Below are 13,153 nucleotides of genomic sequence, written 5' to 3'. Positions count from 1 at the left end.
GTATAACTGTTTTCTCCCCCGCCCCAGTATTTTAATTTTAGATAGAGAATGAGAGACAGAGTGGGAGAGGTATAGAGATAGAGACTGAGACAGAGAGACAGACCACAGCACCATCAAAGCTTCCTTCAGGGTTCTGGGATTGGGCTCAAACGTGGGTCACACATACAAAGCAGCACATTGTCCAGGTGAGTTATTTAGCCAGCCCTATCTTTTATATTTTTCGAAAGAGGAAGAGACAGGTGAGGCACCATTGTACTGCTCCTCCTGGTGTGCAGGCTCTAGTTCTTCTACTCAGTGCCAGCACTTGAACTCAGGGCCTCACACACTGCCAGGCATGTGCTCTGCTGCGTGACCTAGCTCTTGCTTTCCAGAGGTTCTTTTTGATTCTGTTTTTTGATCACCCTTTCCCTGCCCCCCTTTTTTTAGAGCACTGCTCAGCTGTGTATTATGATGATGTGGGGGATTGAATCTGGGACTCCATAGCCTCAGGCATGAAAGTCTCTTATGCTATCTATCCCACCCTCCTTTCATTTCATTCCTTTCCTGTTTTCTTTTCTTTCTTTCTTTTGCCACTGGGGTGCTGGCACTATGAACCCACTGCTGCTGGTGGACATTTTTCCTTTTTATTTTTTCTTTCTATTTTATTCAGTAGGGCAGAGAAGTTGAGAGGGGGAGATAGATAAGAGAAAGAGAAAGAGAGAGAGAGAAAGATAGACACCTGCAGACCTGCCTCACTCCTTGTAAAGCATCCTCGCTGCAGGTATGGAGTTGGGGCTCAAACCTGGGTCCTTGCAGGGATCCTTGAGCTTAACTGGGCGCACCACTGCCTGGCTCCCTTGATCACCCTTTTCAGAAGGAGTGTCCCATTGCCTTTGACCTGTACCTTCTCATGACCTTGCCCAGAAGCTTTGAGTCCTCTGTTTATCTGTTCACTTTTTCCTGAGTGTAAGCCTTACCAGCACAGAGACCATCTGTCTCTTACTCATGGCATGGAATGACTGGCACATAAAGAGACACTCCAGTCATTTGTGAAATCAGTGAATAAATTAGTCACTGGCTAGCCATGTTCCAGCTGGTCCTCTGAAGAAGTGTGTTTTCTTTCCTATTTTCCAGGTAAGTCAGTCTCCTGATTCTCGCTGAGATGACCCAGTTTGGTAGTGCTCATGTCTTGATGCCCATTGATTGGTGATAGCATCGTTTCTAGTAGCTTCAGTGACATCTTTTACCTCTCCTATCTTTTCCCCTCTTGACTAAATAGTCTTTTTTTTTTTTTTTTTTTTTTGCTTCCAGGGTTATCGATAGGGCTTGGTGCCTGCACTCTGAATCCATTACTCTTGTGGCCAGTTTTTGATTTTTTGGATAAGACAGTGAGAAATTGAGAGGGAAGGGGGAAGATAGGGGTAGAGAAAGACAGACACCTACGGGCCTGCTTCACCACTTGTGAAGTGACCCAGGTGGGGAGCCAAGAGCTCGAACTGGGATCCTTGCACAGGTCCTTGCACTTTGTACCTATGTGTGCCCAAGAGCACTGTGTAACTCTGGTTTATGGTAGTGTTGGAGATTGAACCTGGGTCCTCAGAGCCACAGCGTGAAATTCTTTTGCATAACAGTTAAGCTGTCTTCCCACTCAGTTATCTGAAGGCAGTTTCTCCCCTACTCCTCTGACAAAAAAGCTCTACTATTGATAAATGCTTGGCTCTGGAACATGATAGCCGGTCATAGAAGCTATCATGTCATAGAAGCCATAGTAGATAGTAAGGTTGAAAAAGGAGAAGAGGATTTGCTGATGGAGAAGACTGCTTTCCTCTCACCCCTCTACTCAGATCCTCTCACCTCCTCTACTCAGATCCCCCTGGTCCAGGGCAGAAGGAGAGCTGACTTTCTCTGTTTCCATGGCAACAGCACTCCCCTCTCCCTTCTCCCAAATAGCACTTCTCACCTGGCTGTTCTCTGTTGGGGTGTTGGAAAGGGTCCTGAGGCTAAGTCATCTGTACTTGTTGGGGTGATGCTTGCTGACTGAATGGTGAGCACTTTTTTTTTTTTTTGCCTCCAGGCTTATTGCTGGGGCTTGGTGCCTGCACCATGAATCCACTCCTCCTGGAGGCCATTTTTTTCCCTTTTTGTTACCCTGGTTGTTTTACCATTGTTGTGGTTATTATTATCGTTATTATTAATGTCATTGTTGGATAGAACAGAGAGAAATGGAGACAGGAGGGGAAGACAGAGAGGGGGAGAGAAAGAGAGACACCTGTAGACCTGCTTCACTACCTGTGAAGCAACTCTCCTGCAGGTGGGGAGCTGGGGCTCGAACCGGGATCCTTATGCCGGTCCTTGTGCTTTGTGCCATGTATGCTTAGCCCGCTGCGCTACCGCCTGACCCCCTGGTGAGCACTCTTGTATCAAGATCTTGTAAGCCTTGGGTCTTGGCCAGGCTGCTCTCCATTCTGGATGTGGTAGTGGGGGAGCTTTCTGAGACCCTAGTTCCATTGAAGTCTTAAAAAAAAGACTTGTCTCTTTATAAAGGAGAGAGGAAAAAAAACCAAAGCATCACTCGGGCACACACAATGCCAGGGCTCTCACTTGAGTCTACTGGCTTACCAGTCTGGGTTCTTCAGCTGCTGCTTCACTTCCCAGGCTGCCCCCACTGAAGTCCTGATCTTAACATTTTCTCCCCTTTACCTTTGCCATGTTGGCTTCAGATTATATTCTTGGTGCTTGATTTCATATATGACATTTTCAATGTAATTTCAGAGAACAATTAGATATGTCAGATTTAGAAAAGTAAAACTGCAAGAACATTGAGAGAAGAAAGGTAGTGAAGTGAAAACAGTCATTTTTTTTTTCTTTATTCTCACAGGCATTCTTCTGACACCAGATGAGGGTTTTTTTTTGACACACCACTTCCCCCAACACCAGTTGGGTGTCCTATGGTACAGTTCAACTCCGGTTCTCTGTCTGGAGGTTTGGTCACATTCACAGATGCCAGCCACAGGTCCCAGGTGACCCTGATCAGCAGTTGGCAAAAGAGGTCCTAGGACACCCCCACTGTGGTCCCTCCCATCCTTTGCTAAGAGCAGTTCATGAAACTCAGGGAAATCACTGCTTATTTTCACTGGCTTATTGTATAATAAAGGGTATGCTGTGGCCCAGGAGGTGATGCAGTGGATGAAGTGTTAGACTCTGTTTACATTTAGCATGGGCAAGTGTGCCAGAGTGATGCTCTGTTTCTCTGTCTCACATTTCTCCCTGTCTTCTTCATCTTCTCCTTCTTCCTTTCCTCCTCCTCCTCTATTCGTTTTTTAAAATTTTTTTATTTATAAGAAGGAAACACCATGGTCCTGGAGGTGGTGCAGTGATAAAGCTTTGTACTCTTTTTTTTTTTTTTTTTTTTAAAAAAGATTTTATTTATTTATTAATGAGAAAGGAAGAGAGAGAAAGAACCAGACATTACTCTGGTACATGTGCTGCCGGGGATTGAACTCAGGACCTCATACTTGAGAGTCCAATGCTTTATCCGTTGCGCCACCTTCCAGACCACAAAGCTTTGGACTCTTAAGCATGAGGTCCTGAGTTCGATCCCCGGCAGCACATGTGCCAGAGTGGTATCTGGTTCTTTCTCTCTCCTCCTATCTTTCTCATTAATAAATAAATAAAATCTAAAAAAATATATAAAGGAAACACTGACAAAAACATAGGAAGGGGTACAGCTCCACACAATTCCCACCACCAGAACTCCGTATCCCATCCCTCCCCTGATAGCTTCCCTATTCTTTATCCCTCTGAGAGTATGGACCCAAGGTCATTATGGGATGCAGAAGGTGGAAGGTCTGGCTTCTGTAATTGCTTCCCCACTGAACATGGGTGTTGACAAGTTGATCCATACTCCCAGCCTATCTCTCTTTCCCTAGTGGGGCGGGGCTCTGGGGAATTAGGGCTCCAGGACACATTGGTAGGATTGTCTGTCCTGGGAAGTCTGGTTGGCATCACGGTAGCATCTGAAACCTGGTGGCTGAAAAGAGAGTTAACATATAAAGCCAAACAAGTTGTTGACTAATGATGAACCTAGGGAGTCGGGCTGTAGTGCAGCGGGTTAAGCGCAGGTGGCGCAAAGCACAAGGACCGGCATAAGGATCCGGGGTTCGAACCCCGGCTCCCCACCTGCAGGAAAGTCGCTTCACAGGTGGTGAAGCAGGTCTGCAGGTGTCTATCTTTCTCTCCTCCTCTCTGTCTTCCCCTCCTCTCTCCATTTCTCTCTGTCCTATCCAACAACAACAACAACAATAACTACAACAATAAAACAAGGGCAACAAAAGGGAATAAATAAATAAAATAAATATTTAAAAATAAATAAATCAATTTAATGATGAACCTAAAGGCTTGAATAGTGCAGATGAAGAGTTGGGGGGGGGTGTCTCCATTTTGTAGATAGTTCTATTCCAAAGGGCTTGTGACTATACTAGTTTTTTTTTTTTTTTTTCTCCAAGCCTGAAACCTAATATGCAGGTGGATCCAAGTTATGGTCTGGGGAGATGATGTCATGGCTGGAAAAAGGACCAGAAAGCTGGATCAGGGAAGAGAGTAGCTCCCAAATGTGGAAAGGTGTATAAATATTGTTGACTGTAAACCCCATCGATTTGATCTGACCTGGGGTCCCAATAACCCAGGAGGCAAAAAAAAAATGAGGACAGGGATTTTTTTTTTTGGGGGGGTGTTATCACTGGGGCTTGGTGCCTGCACTACGAATCCACTGCTCCCAGAGGCTATTTATCTCATTTTATTGCCCTTGTCACCCTTGTTGTTATTGTTCTTATTGTTATAGCTATTGTTGTTGGATAAGACAGAGAGAAATTGAGAGAGGAGGAGAAGACGGCGGGGGGGGGGGAGAGAAAGATAGACACTTGGAGACCTCCTTCACCGACTGTGAAGCGAGCCGCCTACAGGTGGGGAGCCGGGGTCTTGAACCTGGATCCTTATGCTGGTCCTTGCGTTTTGCTCCATGTGTGTTTAACCTGCTGCGCTACTGCCCAGCCCCTTTTTTATTGCCACCAGAGTTATCTCTGGGGCTTGTAAGATATGGGACCCAGATGTGCCACCTCCTGGCTCCTGTATTTCAGAAAATTCTAAGGGATTTAGGAGCTTTGAACTATAGCCAAAGACCAAATTTTTTAAAAAAATATTTTTATTATTTATTTTCCCATTTGTTGCCCTTGTTGTTTTATTGTTGTAGTTATTGATGTCATCATTGTTGGATAGGACAGAGAGAAATGGAGAGAGGAGGGGAAGACAGAGGGGGAGAGAAAGATAGACACCTGCAGACCTGCTTCACCGCCTGTGAAGAGACTCCCCTGCAGGTGGGGAGCCAGGGGCTCGAACTGGGATCCTTTCACCAGTCCTTGTGCTTTGCACCACCTGTGCTTAACCTGCTGCGCTACTGCCTGACTCCCACTCTATTTATTGTTATGCTGTCATTGCTGTTGTTGTTGTTAGATATGACGGAGAGAGGAGGGGAAGATGGGGAGAAAAAGAAAGACACCTACAGACTTGCTTCACTGCTTGTGAAGTGACCCCCCCCCTTCAGTCGGGGAGCCAAGGGCTCAAACCAGGATCCTTAGCCTGTCTGTTTGCTTTGTGCCATGTGCCCTAAGGCCACTGCCCTACCACCCAGCCCTGAGATCACTATCTAGATGTCTTATTATCTCATAAGGCTGACTGATCTTCTTTTCATTCTTGCCCACCTCTTCCTTCCCTGCCCTTTTACCTTTCTCCTCCTCCTCCTCTTTTAAAAAAATATTTATTTATTTATTCCCTTTTGTTGCCCTTGTTGTTTTATTGTTGTAGTTATTATTGTTGCTGTTATTAATGTCGCCATTGTTGGATAGGACAGAGAGAAATGGAGAGAGGAGGGGAAGACAGAGAAGGGGAGAGAAAGACACCTGCAGACCTGCTTCACTGCCTGTGAAGTGACTCTCCTGCAGGTGGGGAGCCGGGGGCTGGAACCGGGATCCTTACTCCGGTCCTTGCGCTTGGCACCACTTGCATTTAACCCACTACGCTACCACCTGACTCCCGCCCTTGTTGTTTTATTGTTGTAGTTATTGTTGTTGTTATTGACGTCGGCGTTCTTGGATAGGACAGAGAGAAATGGAGAGAGGAGGGGGAGAGAAAGATAGAAACCTGCAGACCTGCTTCACCACCTATGAAATGACCCTCGCCCTGCAGGTGGGGAGCTAGGGGTTTGAACCGGGATCCTTACACCAGTCCTTGTGCTTTGCGCCACTTGTGCTTAACCCGCTGCGCTACCGCCTGACTCCCCCTCCTCTTGTTTTTCCATTGGGGTTAATGCTTTACAATAAATACAGTTGTTGATACATGTGATACATGTATAAAATTGAGACATTTTCTGCAAACCTACCCTAAGACCCAGAAATTCCTCTCCTGGGGCTATATCCTAAGGAACCAAACACACCCATCCAAAAAAAAAAAAAATCTGTGTATACCTATGTTCATAGCAGCATAATCTGTAATAGCCAAAACCTGGAGGCAACCCAAGTGTCCAACAACAGATGAGTGGCAGACAAGTTGTGGTCTATATACACAATGGAATAGTACTCAGGTATTAAGAATGATGAACTCGGGAGTCGGGTGGTAGTGCAGTGAGTTAAGTGCAGGTGGCACAAAGCACAAGGACTGGCATAAGGATCCTTGTTAGAGCCCCTGGCTCCCCACCTGCAGGGGAGTTGCTTCACAGGTGAAGCAGGTCTGCAGGTGTCTCTCTTTCTCTCCCCTTCTCTGTCTTCCCCTTTGCTCTTCATTTCTCTCTGTCCTATCTAACAACGACGACATCAATAACAACAACAATAGTAACTTCAACAACAATAAAAAAATAACAAGGGCAACAAAAGGGAATAAAAAAAAAAGGATAAATTTACCTCCCTGCCTTTCTGCCTTTCCTTACAGAAATTCTTGAATTTGCCAGAGAGATTGGTATTGACCCCATCAAGGAACCAGAGCTGATGTGGCTGGCTCGGGAGGGCATTGTGGCCCCACTGCCCATGGAATGGAAACCATGGTAAGTGGGCATGGGCATGGCCCAACAACATGTCCCATTGCAGGCAGATGAAGCCTGACCACAGAGGGCAGCTGTGTTGTTTTATATGATGCTGCAGAATGCACCCAGGGCCTTGTGCATGTGTGATCTCTCTGAGTGGCTGCCCTGATCCAGTCTCCCCCCTCTCCCCTCCCCCTCCTCTCCTCCTCCTCCCATCTTCTAGCACTGCTTTACCATCTGTGGAACTCCTGGTCCTGCCCATGGTACTATGGTACTTCCTTGTAGTGCCAGGGTTCGAACCCAGGATCTCATGCACAGCAAGGTGTGTATGCTACTGGGTGATTGTCTTCTGGCCTCTGGAGGTGAGCTCTGCAGAGTTGGGGACAGCATAGGCCACCTTTCTGCTCGACTGCAGGTACTTTGGACCTGAGCAACGGCACCTGAGTGGTCTTTGGGAGGGGTCCACACTTTACCCAGAGTCCTGGGTGCTGTTGCTCTGGGCCAGGCCTGTCAGCTTCACTGAGGACATGGTGTCATCATCCCTTGTAGACTAATAATGACAGTGATTATATATACATATATATTAGATTTCATTGATTTTATTTATTAATGAGAAAGATAGGAGGAGAGAGAGAGAACAAGATATCACTCTGGTACATATGCTGCTGGGGATTAAACTCAGGACCTCATGCTTGAGAGTCTAATGCTTTGTCCATTGTGTCACCTCCTGGACTACAGAGTGATAGTAATTATTATTATTATTATTATTTGCCTCCAGAGTTATCGCTGGGGCTCAGTGCCTGCACTACAAATCCACTGCTCCTGGAGGCCATTTTTCCCATTTTGTTGTCCTTGTTTTAGTTGTTATTGTTGTTGCTGTCATTGTTGTTGGATAGGACAGAGAGAAATGGAGAGAGGAGGACAGAGAAGAGGAGAGAAAGAAAGACACCTGCAGACCTGCTTCACTTACCCTGCTGCACTCCCCCAAGAGTATTTTTTTATGACCTTATTGAGATAGAATTGACATACAGTACAGTGCAAGCATTTAAAGTGTACAGGTTCAGGTTCCCTTTCCTCCCTCCCTTCTTTCCTCCCTTCCTCCCTTCCTCCCTCCCTCCTTCCCTCCCTCCCTTTTTTCCTTCCTTCCTTCCTTCCTTCCTTCCTTCCTTCCTTCCTTCCTTCCTTTCTTCCTTTCTTTCTTCTTCCTTCCTTGGCATATTTATAGTGTTAGACAACATTGTTGCCACCTTACCAAGACCCTATAGCCACTGGCCATCACCCCAAAATTACTTCTGTTCTCCCCAGGCCCAGATAACTGCTGGTACACTATCTGGAGAGTGATGGTGTCTTGTTGAAAACAGCCTGGAGCTTGTGGAGCTTGTGGAGCTTGTGGAGCTTGTGGAGCTTGTGGAGCTTGTGGAGCTTGTGGAGCTTGTGGAGCTTGTGGAGCTTGTGGAGCTTGTGGATGACTGGTTTAACTTAACTTCCTGGGTTCACTCGCATTCTCAGTGTCAGTGTGAGGTGCAGACATGCAGGCACTTAGCTCAGGGAAGTAGAGGTGCTGTGGTGGAAACAGACTGGCCCTGGCGGAGGAGCTAAAAGAAGTCATGGCAGCTACCGGGGTCTCCTCCTCCGCAGCACTGCAGCCTACCCCACCCAAGGTGGCACTTTTCTCTGCTCTGCTCTGTCCTGCGTAGAGCTCTCCCTTCACCAAGTGCCCTGAGCACACGCCCATGGCACAGGATTTCCCTGTGACTGTCCCAAGCTTGCCCCAGATGTCTCAGGGGCCCCTCCTCTGCCAGGAGCCTGTGGCTTTTGTGGACATGGTACAGTTCTGCTCTGAGATATGAAACCTGTTGGCTGTCCTTCAGAATGACAGTCAAGAGCTGCAGTCCTTTTATGTATTGACAGCTTTTCTGTGCATGGCAGGCTCCCTGCACTCTGATCCCTGTAGCTGCTCTTCCCTGGACCATCTCCAGCTTCATGACATCCTTTGTGTAATAGCCACATCAGCCTTGCTCCCAGAGTTCCGGGTGCTGAGCTTGGAGGATGCTGGCGTCCACTCTGTCTGTGGCTCTCACCCTGACCCACATTTGCCTGACATCTAGCATCTCAACTCCTCTCTCTGCATCTTTTTTTTAAAAAATTTTTAAACTTATTTATTCTCTTTTGTTACCATTGTTGTTTTATTGTTGTAGTTATTGTTGTTGTTGGATAGGACAGAGAGAAATGGAGAGAGGAGGGGAAGACAGAGAAGGGGAGAGAAAGATAAGACACCTGCAGACCTGCTTCAACACCTGCAGGTGGGGAGCTGGGGCTCGAACCGGGATCCTTCCGCCAGTCCTTGCGCTTTGTGCCACCTGTGCTTTACCCGATGCGCTACCGCCCGACTCCCCCTCTCTCTGCATCTTGATGAGTTTGTCTGCATCCATCCATGTACTTTGTTTTTGGTACCTTTTCTGTTTAAGAAGCACAGGAGGAATATCGTCAGTATAGTAAGACCTGGGTGAGCACATGCTACATAGATGGTTGTCATGATGTTTTTTTAAAAAGGTGGCTGGCAGGCAGGGAATGTTGGTTGGTTACATGCCGGCTGTGCCAGTCCTGTGACAGCTGCTGTCATGCACTAGCTAGTGGTGGCTCACACTCCCATGTCCTGTAAGGAAAGTGTCAACAACTTTTCCCCCTTTCTTTTCTTATGCCTGGGATCGAGCCCAGGCCCTCACATATGTAAGGTACTTTCCCAGCTCTGTATCTCATTATTTATTATAATAAAAGTTCTTAAATTTTAGATAGGGGCTGCTGAAATACCTGATTTAGATAATTCTGTTCTTGCATCTATTGCCTACTTTTACAACAGTACTATACTCTCTCTTTAATTACCACCAGGGCTATTGATGGGGCTGGGTGCCTGCATGACAGACCCACCACTCCTGGTGTCCTGCTTTCTCTTTTCCTCTTCATCTCTCTCTTCCTCCCTCCCTCCCTCCCTCCTTTCCTCTCTTCCTACCTACCTACCTACCTACAGAAATTGAGCAGGAAGGATGAGATAGAAAGAGAGACATCTGCAGTACTGCTTCGCCACTGTGAAGTCTGCCCTGGGGGCCTGGTGGTTAAACCTGGGTCTTTGAGCATGTGCCACTGCCTGTCTCCCCAGAATTATACTATCTTTTAAAAAAATATTTATTTTATTTATTTATTCCCTTTTGTTGCCCTTGTTGTTTTATTGTTGTAGTTATTATTGTTGTTGTCGTTGTTGGATAGGACAGAGAGAAATGGAGAGAGGAAGGGAAGACGGAGGAGAGAAAGATAGACACCTGCAGACCTGCTTCACCGCCTATGAAGTGACTCCCCTGCAGGTGGGGAGCCGGGGTTCGAACCGGGATCCTTATGCCGGTCCTTGTGCTTTGCGCCACCTGCGCTTAACCCGCTGCGCTACAGCCCGACTCCCAGAACTATACTATCTTAATTACCGTAGCATTATTATAAATATTAAAAAATAAATATTCACATTTTCAAGGGTGATTTTTATTAAACCAAAAAATTTACTTAAAAAATTCAGTATGTTTTTATTTATTTAATAGGACAGAAAGAAATTGAGAGGGAAGGGGGAGGTAGCGAGGGAGAGAGAAACCTGCAGACCTGCTTCACTGCTTGCAAAGCACGCCCCCTGCAGGTGGGGACTGGGGGCTTGAACCTGGGTCCAAGCACATGGTAATGTGTATGATAAACCAGGTGCACCACTGCCTGGCCCCCATTTTATTATATATCTTAAAGCCATTTGGGGTAAATCTGCTGCCAACTTTGCTCTCCATTTTCTCTCTCTCTTTTTCCTTCTCTTTCCTTCTCTCTCCCTTTCCCTCCCTCTCACTGCTTTTTACAGGTTTTTCATTTTCACAATTATAGGTTCTTTGCATTTCCATACGGATTTTTAGAATCAGCTTGGCATTTTCTTTTTAAAGATTTGATTTTCCTAGGGGGTGGTGCAGTGGATGAAGCATTGGACTTTTAAGCATGGGGTGCCAAGTTTGGTCCCTGGCATCCCATGTGCCAGGGGCTCCCTGGGCTGGTCTGTGGTTTATGCAGTGCTGGACATCAAGCCTGGGACTTCATGCATTCCAATTCAGTGTTCTACCCCTGTGCCACCTCCCAGACTCCTCATTACTTCCCTCCCTCCTTCCCTTTCTTATCCTCTCTCTTTCCTATTTATTTATTATTAAAATTTTTTTTATTATTATCTTTCTTTATTGAATAGTGACAGCCAGAAATCGAGAAGGCAGAGGAGATAGAGAGGGAGAGAGAGAGAGAGATACCTACAGACTTGCTTCACCGCTTGTGAAGCTTTCCCTTTGCAGGTGGGGACTGGGGGCTTGAACCTGGGTCCTTGAGCATTAAAACGTGTGCTCAACCAGGTGTGCCACCACCCGGCCCCTCCTTATTTTTAATTTTTATGAGAGAACAGAACACCACTTAGGTCTGGCGTATGGTGGTGCTGGCTGTGGAACCCGGGACCTCTGGAGTTGAAAGCTTGCCAGCCTGGTGCTTTGCTGCTGTGCTATCACCATAGCTGATGATTTTCTTTACCTTTCTTCCTTTTTTTTTTTTTTTTTTTAGTTTTTTAAATTTAATTTATTCATAAAATAAAAAAATAGAAAATATTGACAAAAACCATAGGATAAGAGGGATAAAATGCCATACGTTTCCCACCATCAGAGTTCTGTATCCTATCCCCTCCCTTGAAAGCTTCCCTAATCTTTATCCCTCTGGGAGCATGGACCCAGGACCACCTTCTGGGGGTGCAGAAAGTGGAAGTTTTGGCTTCTGTAATTGCTTCTCTGCTGAACATGGGCTTTTTTTTTTAAATTTCTTTATTGGGGAATTAATGTCTTACATTCAACAGTAAATACAATAGTTTGTACATGCATAACATTCCCCAATTTCCCATATAACAATACAACCCCCACTAGGACCTCTGTCATCCTTCTTGGACCTGTATTCTCCCCACCCACACACCCACCCAGAGTCTTTTACTTTGGTGCTATACGTGGATTTTTTTTTTTTTTTTAAAGAGTTTTATGAGACTCAGACTCTAGGCTAGTTTCCACTTCTAAAATAGGAGACATAGAGTTTCTTTTTTCTTTTTCTTTATCTACTGGATAGAGACAGCCAGAAATTGAGAGGGAAGGGGGAAATAGACACCTGCAGCACCTGCTTATCTCTAAGATAAATTTAATAGTGTACATGTCTTGCCCATATCTTGTCACTTTTATTCCTAAGTAGCTCATATTTTAGGGTGTCCTGTAATAGTGTGTATGTATATATTTTTTGTCCATTTTATTTTTAATTTCCTTTTTTATTTTTTATTATTTTTAAATATCTTTATTTTCCTTTTTGTTGCCCTTTTAATTTCCTTTTTTTTTTTCTTTCTATTTTTAGTAGATAGGGCAGATAGGGATTAAGGGGGAAGGGAGATAGTGAAGAGTAGGGAAAGGTTGAAACCTGCAGACCTGCTTCACTGCTCATGAAGTGTTCCCCCAGCAGGTGGGGAGCAGGGGCTCGGACCTGGGTCCTTGTGCATGGTGATAATGTGTGCTTAACCAGGTATGCCACCACCTGGACTCCTGATTTTTTTCCCCACTAGGCTTATTGATAGGAGCCCCCCTTTATCCTGGGAGCTCCCCCACTTTATCCTAGTCTCTATCTTTGACAGAGGTAAATGGGGAGAGAGACAGGGGAGACACCTGCAGCACTGCTTCACCTCTCATGAAACTTCACTTCTGCAGATGAGGACTGGGGGCTTGAAACCAGGTCCCTGAGTGATGATGTGTGTGTTCTTCTTGGTGAGCTACCACCTAGTAGCCCCAGCTGATTTCTTCTTTTATGTGTTTTATAGTTTGAGGTGCAGTATCCAGGTATTTGATCTATTTTGAGTTGGTCTTAATATTTGGTGTTGAGTGATGGTCTGTCTGGTTTCTCTCTTTTTTTTTTTTTTTTTTTTTAATTTCTTTCCCACATATGGCTGTCCGTTTTCCCAGTACTGTTCTTTGTCTGGATGAGGAAGTCCCCTTCCATTCCTATCTTGTTGAGAGCTTAAATCAGAGACAA

General features: G+C 45.7%; 1 protein-coding gene across 1 annotated transcript in view; it reads left to right on the top strand.

Moving 5' to 3' along the window:
• The window catches only part of CEP164 (centrosomal protein 164), an 87,727-nt gene that overhangs the window by 20,136 nt on the left and 54,438 nt on the right, over positions 1–13,153 (top strand). The window contains exon 3 of the mRNA XM_060179999.1: positions 6,958–7,069. Within this exon, the coding sequence (XP_060035982.1) occupies positions 6,958–7,069 (112 nt within the window). The remainder of the gene's footprint in view (positions 1–6,957; positions 7,070–13,153) is intronic.

The sequence above is a fragment of the Erinaceus europaeus genome, chromosome 20 (assembly GCF_950295315.1).
Source record: "Erinaceus europaeus chromosome 20, mEriEur2.1, whole genome shotgun sequence".
Lineage (NCBI taxonomy): Eukaryota > Metazoa > Chordata > Mammalia > Eulipotyphla > Erinaceidae > Erinaceus > Erinaceus europaeus.
This window is presented reverse-complemented; position numbering and strand designations above follow the sequence as displayed.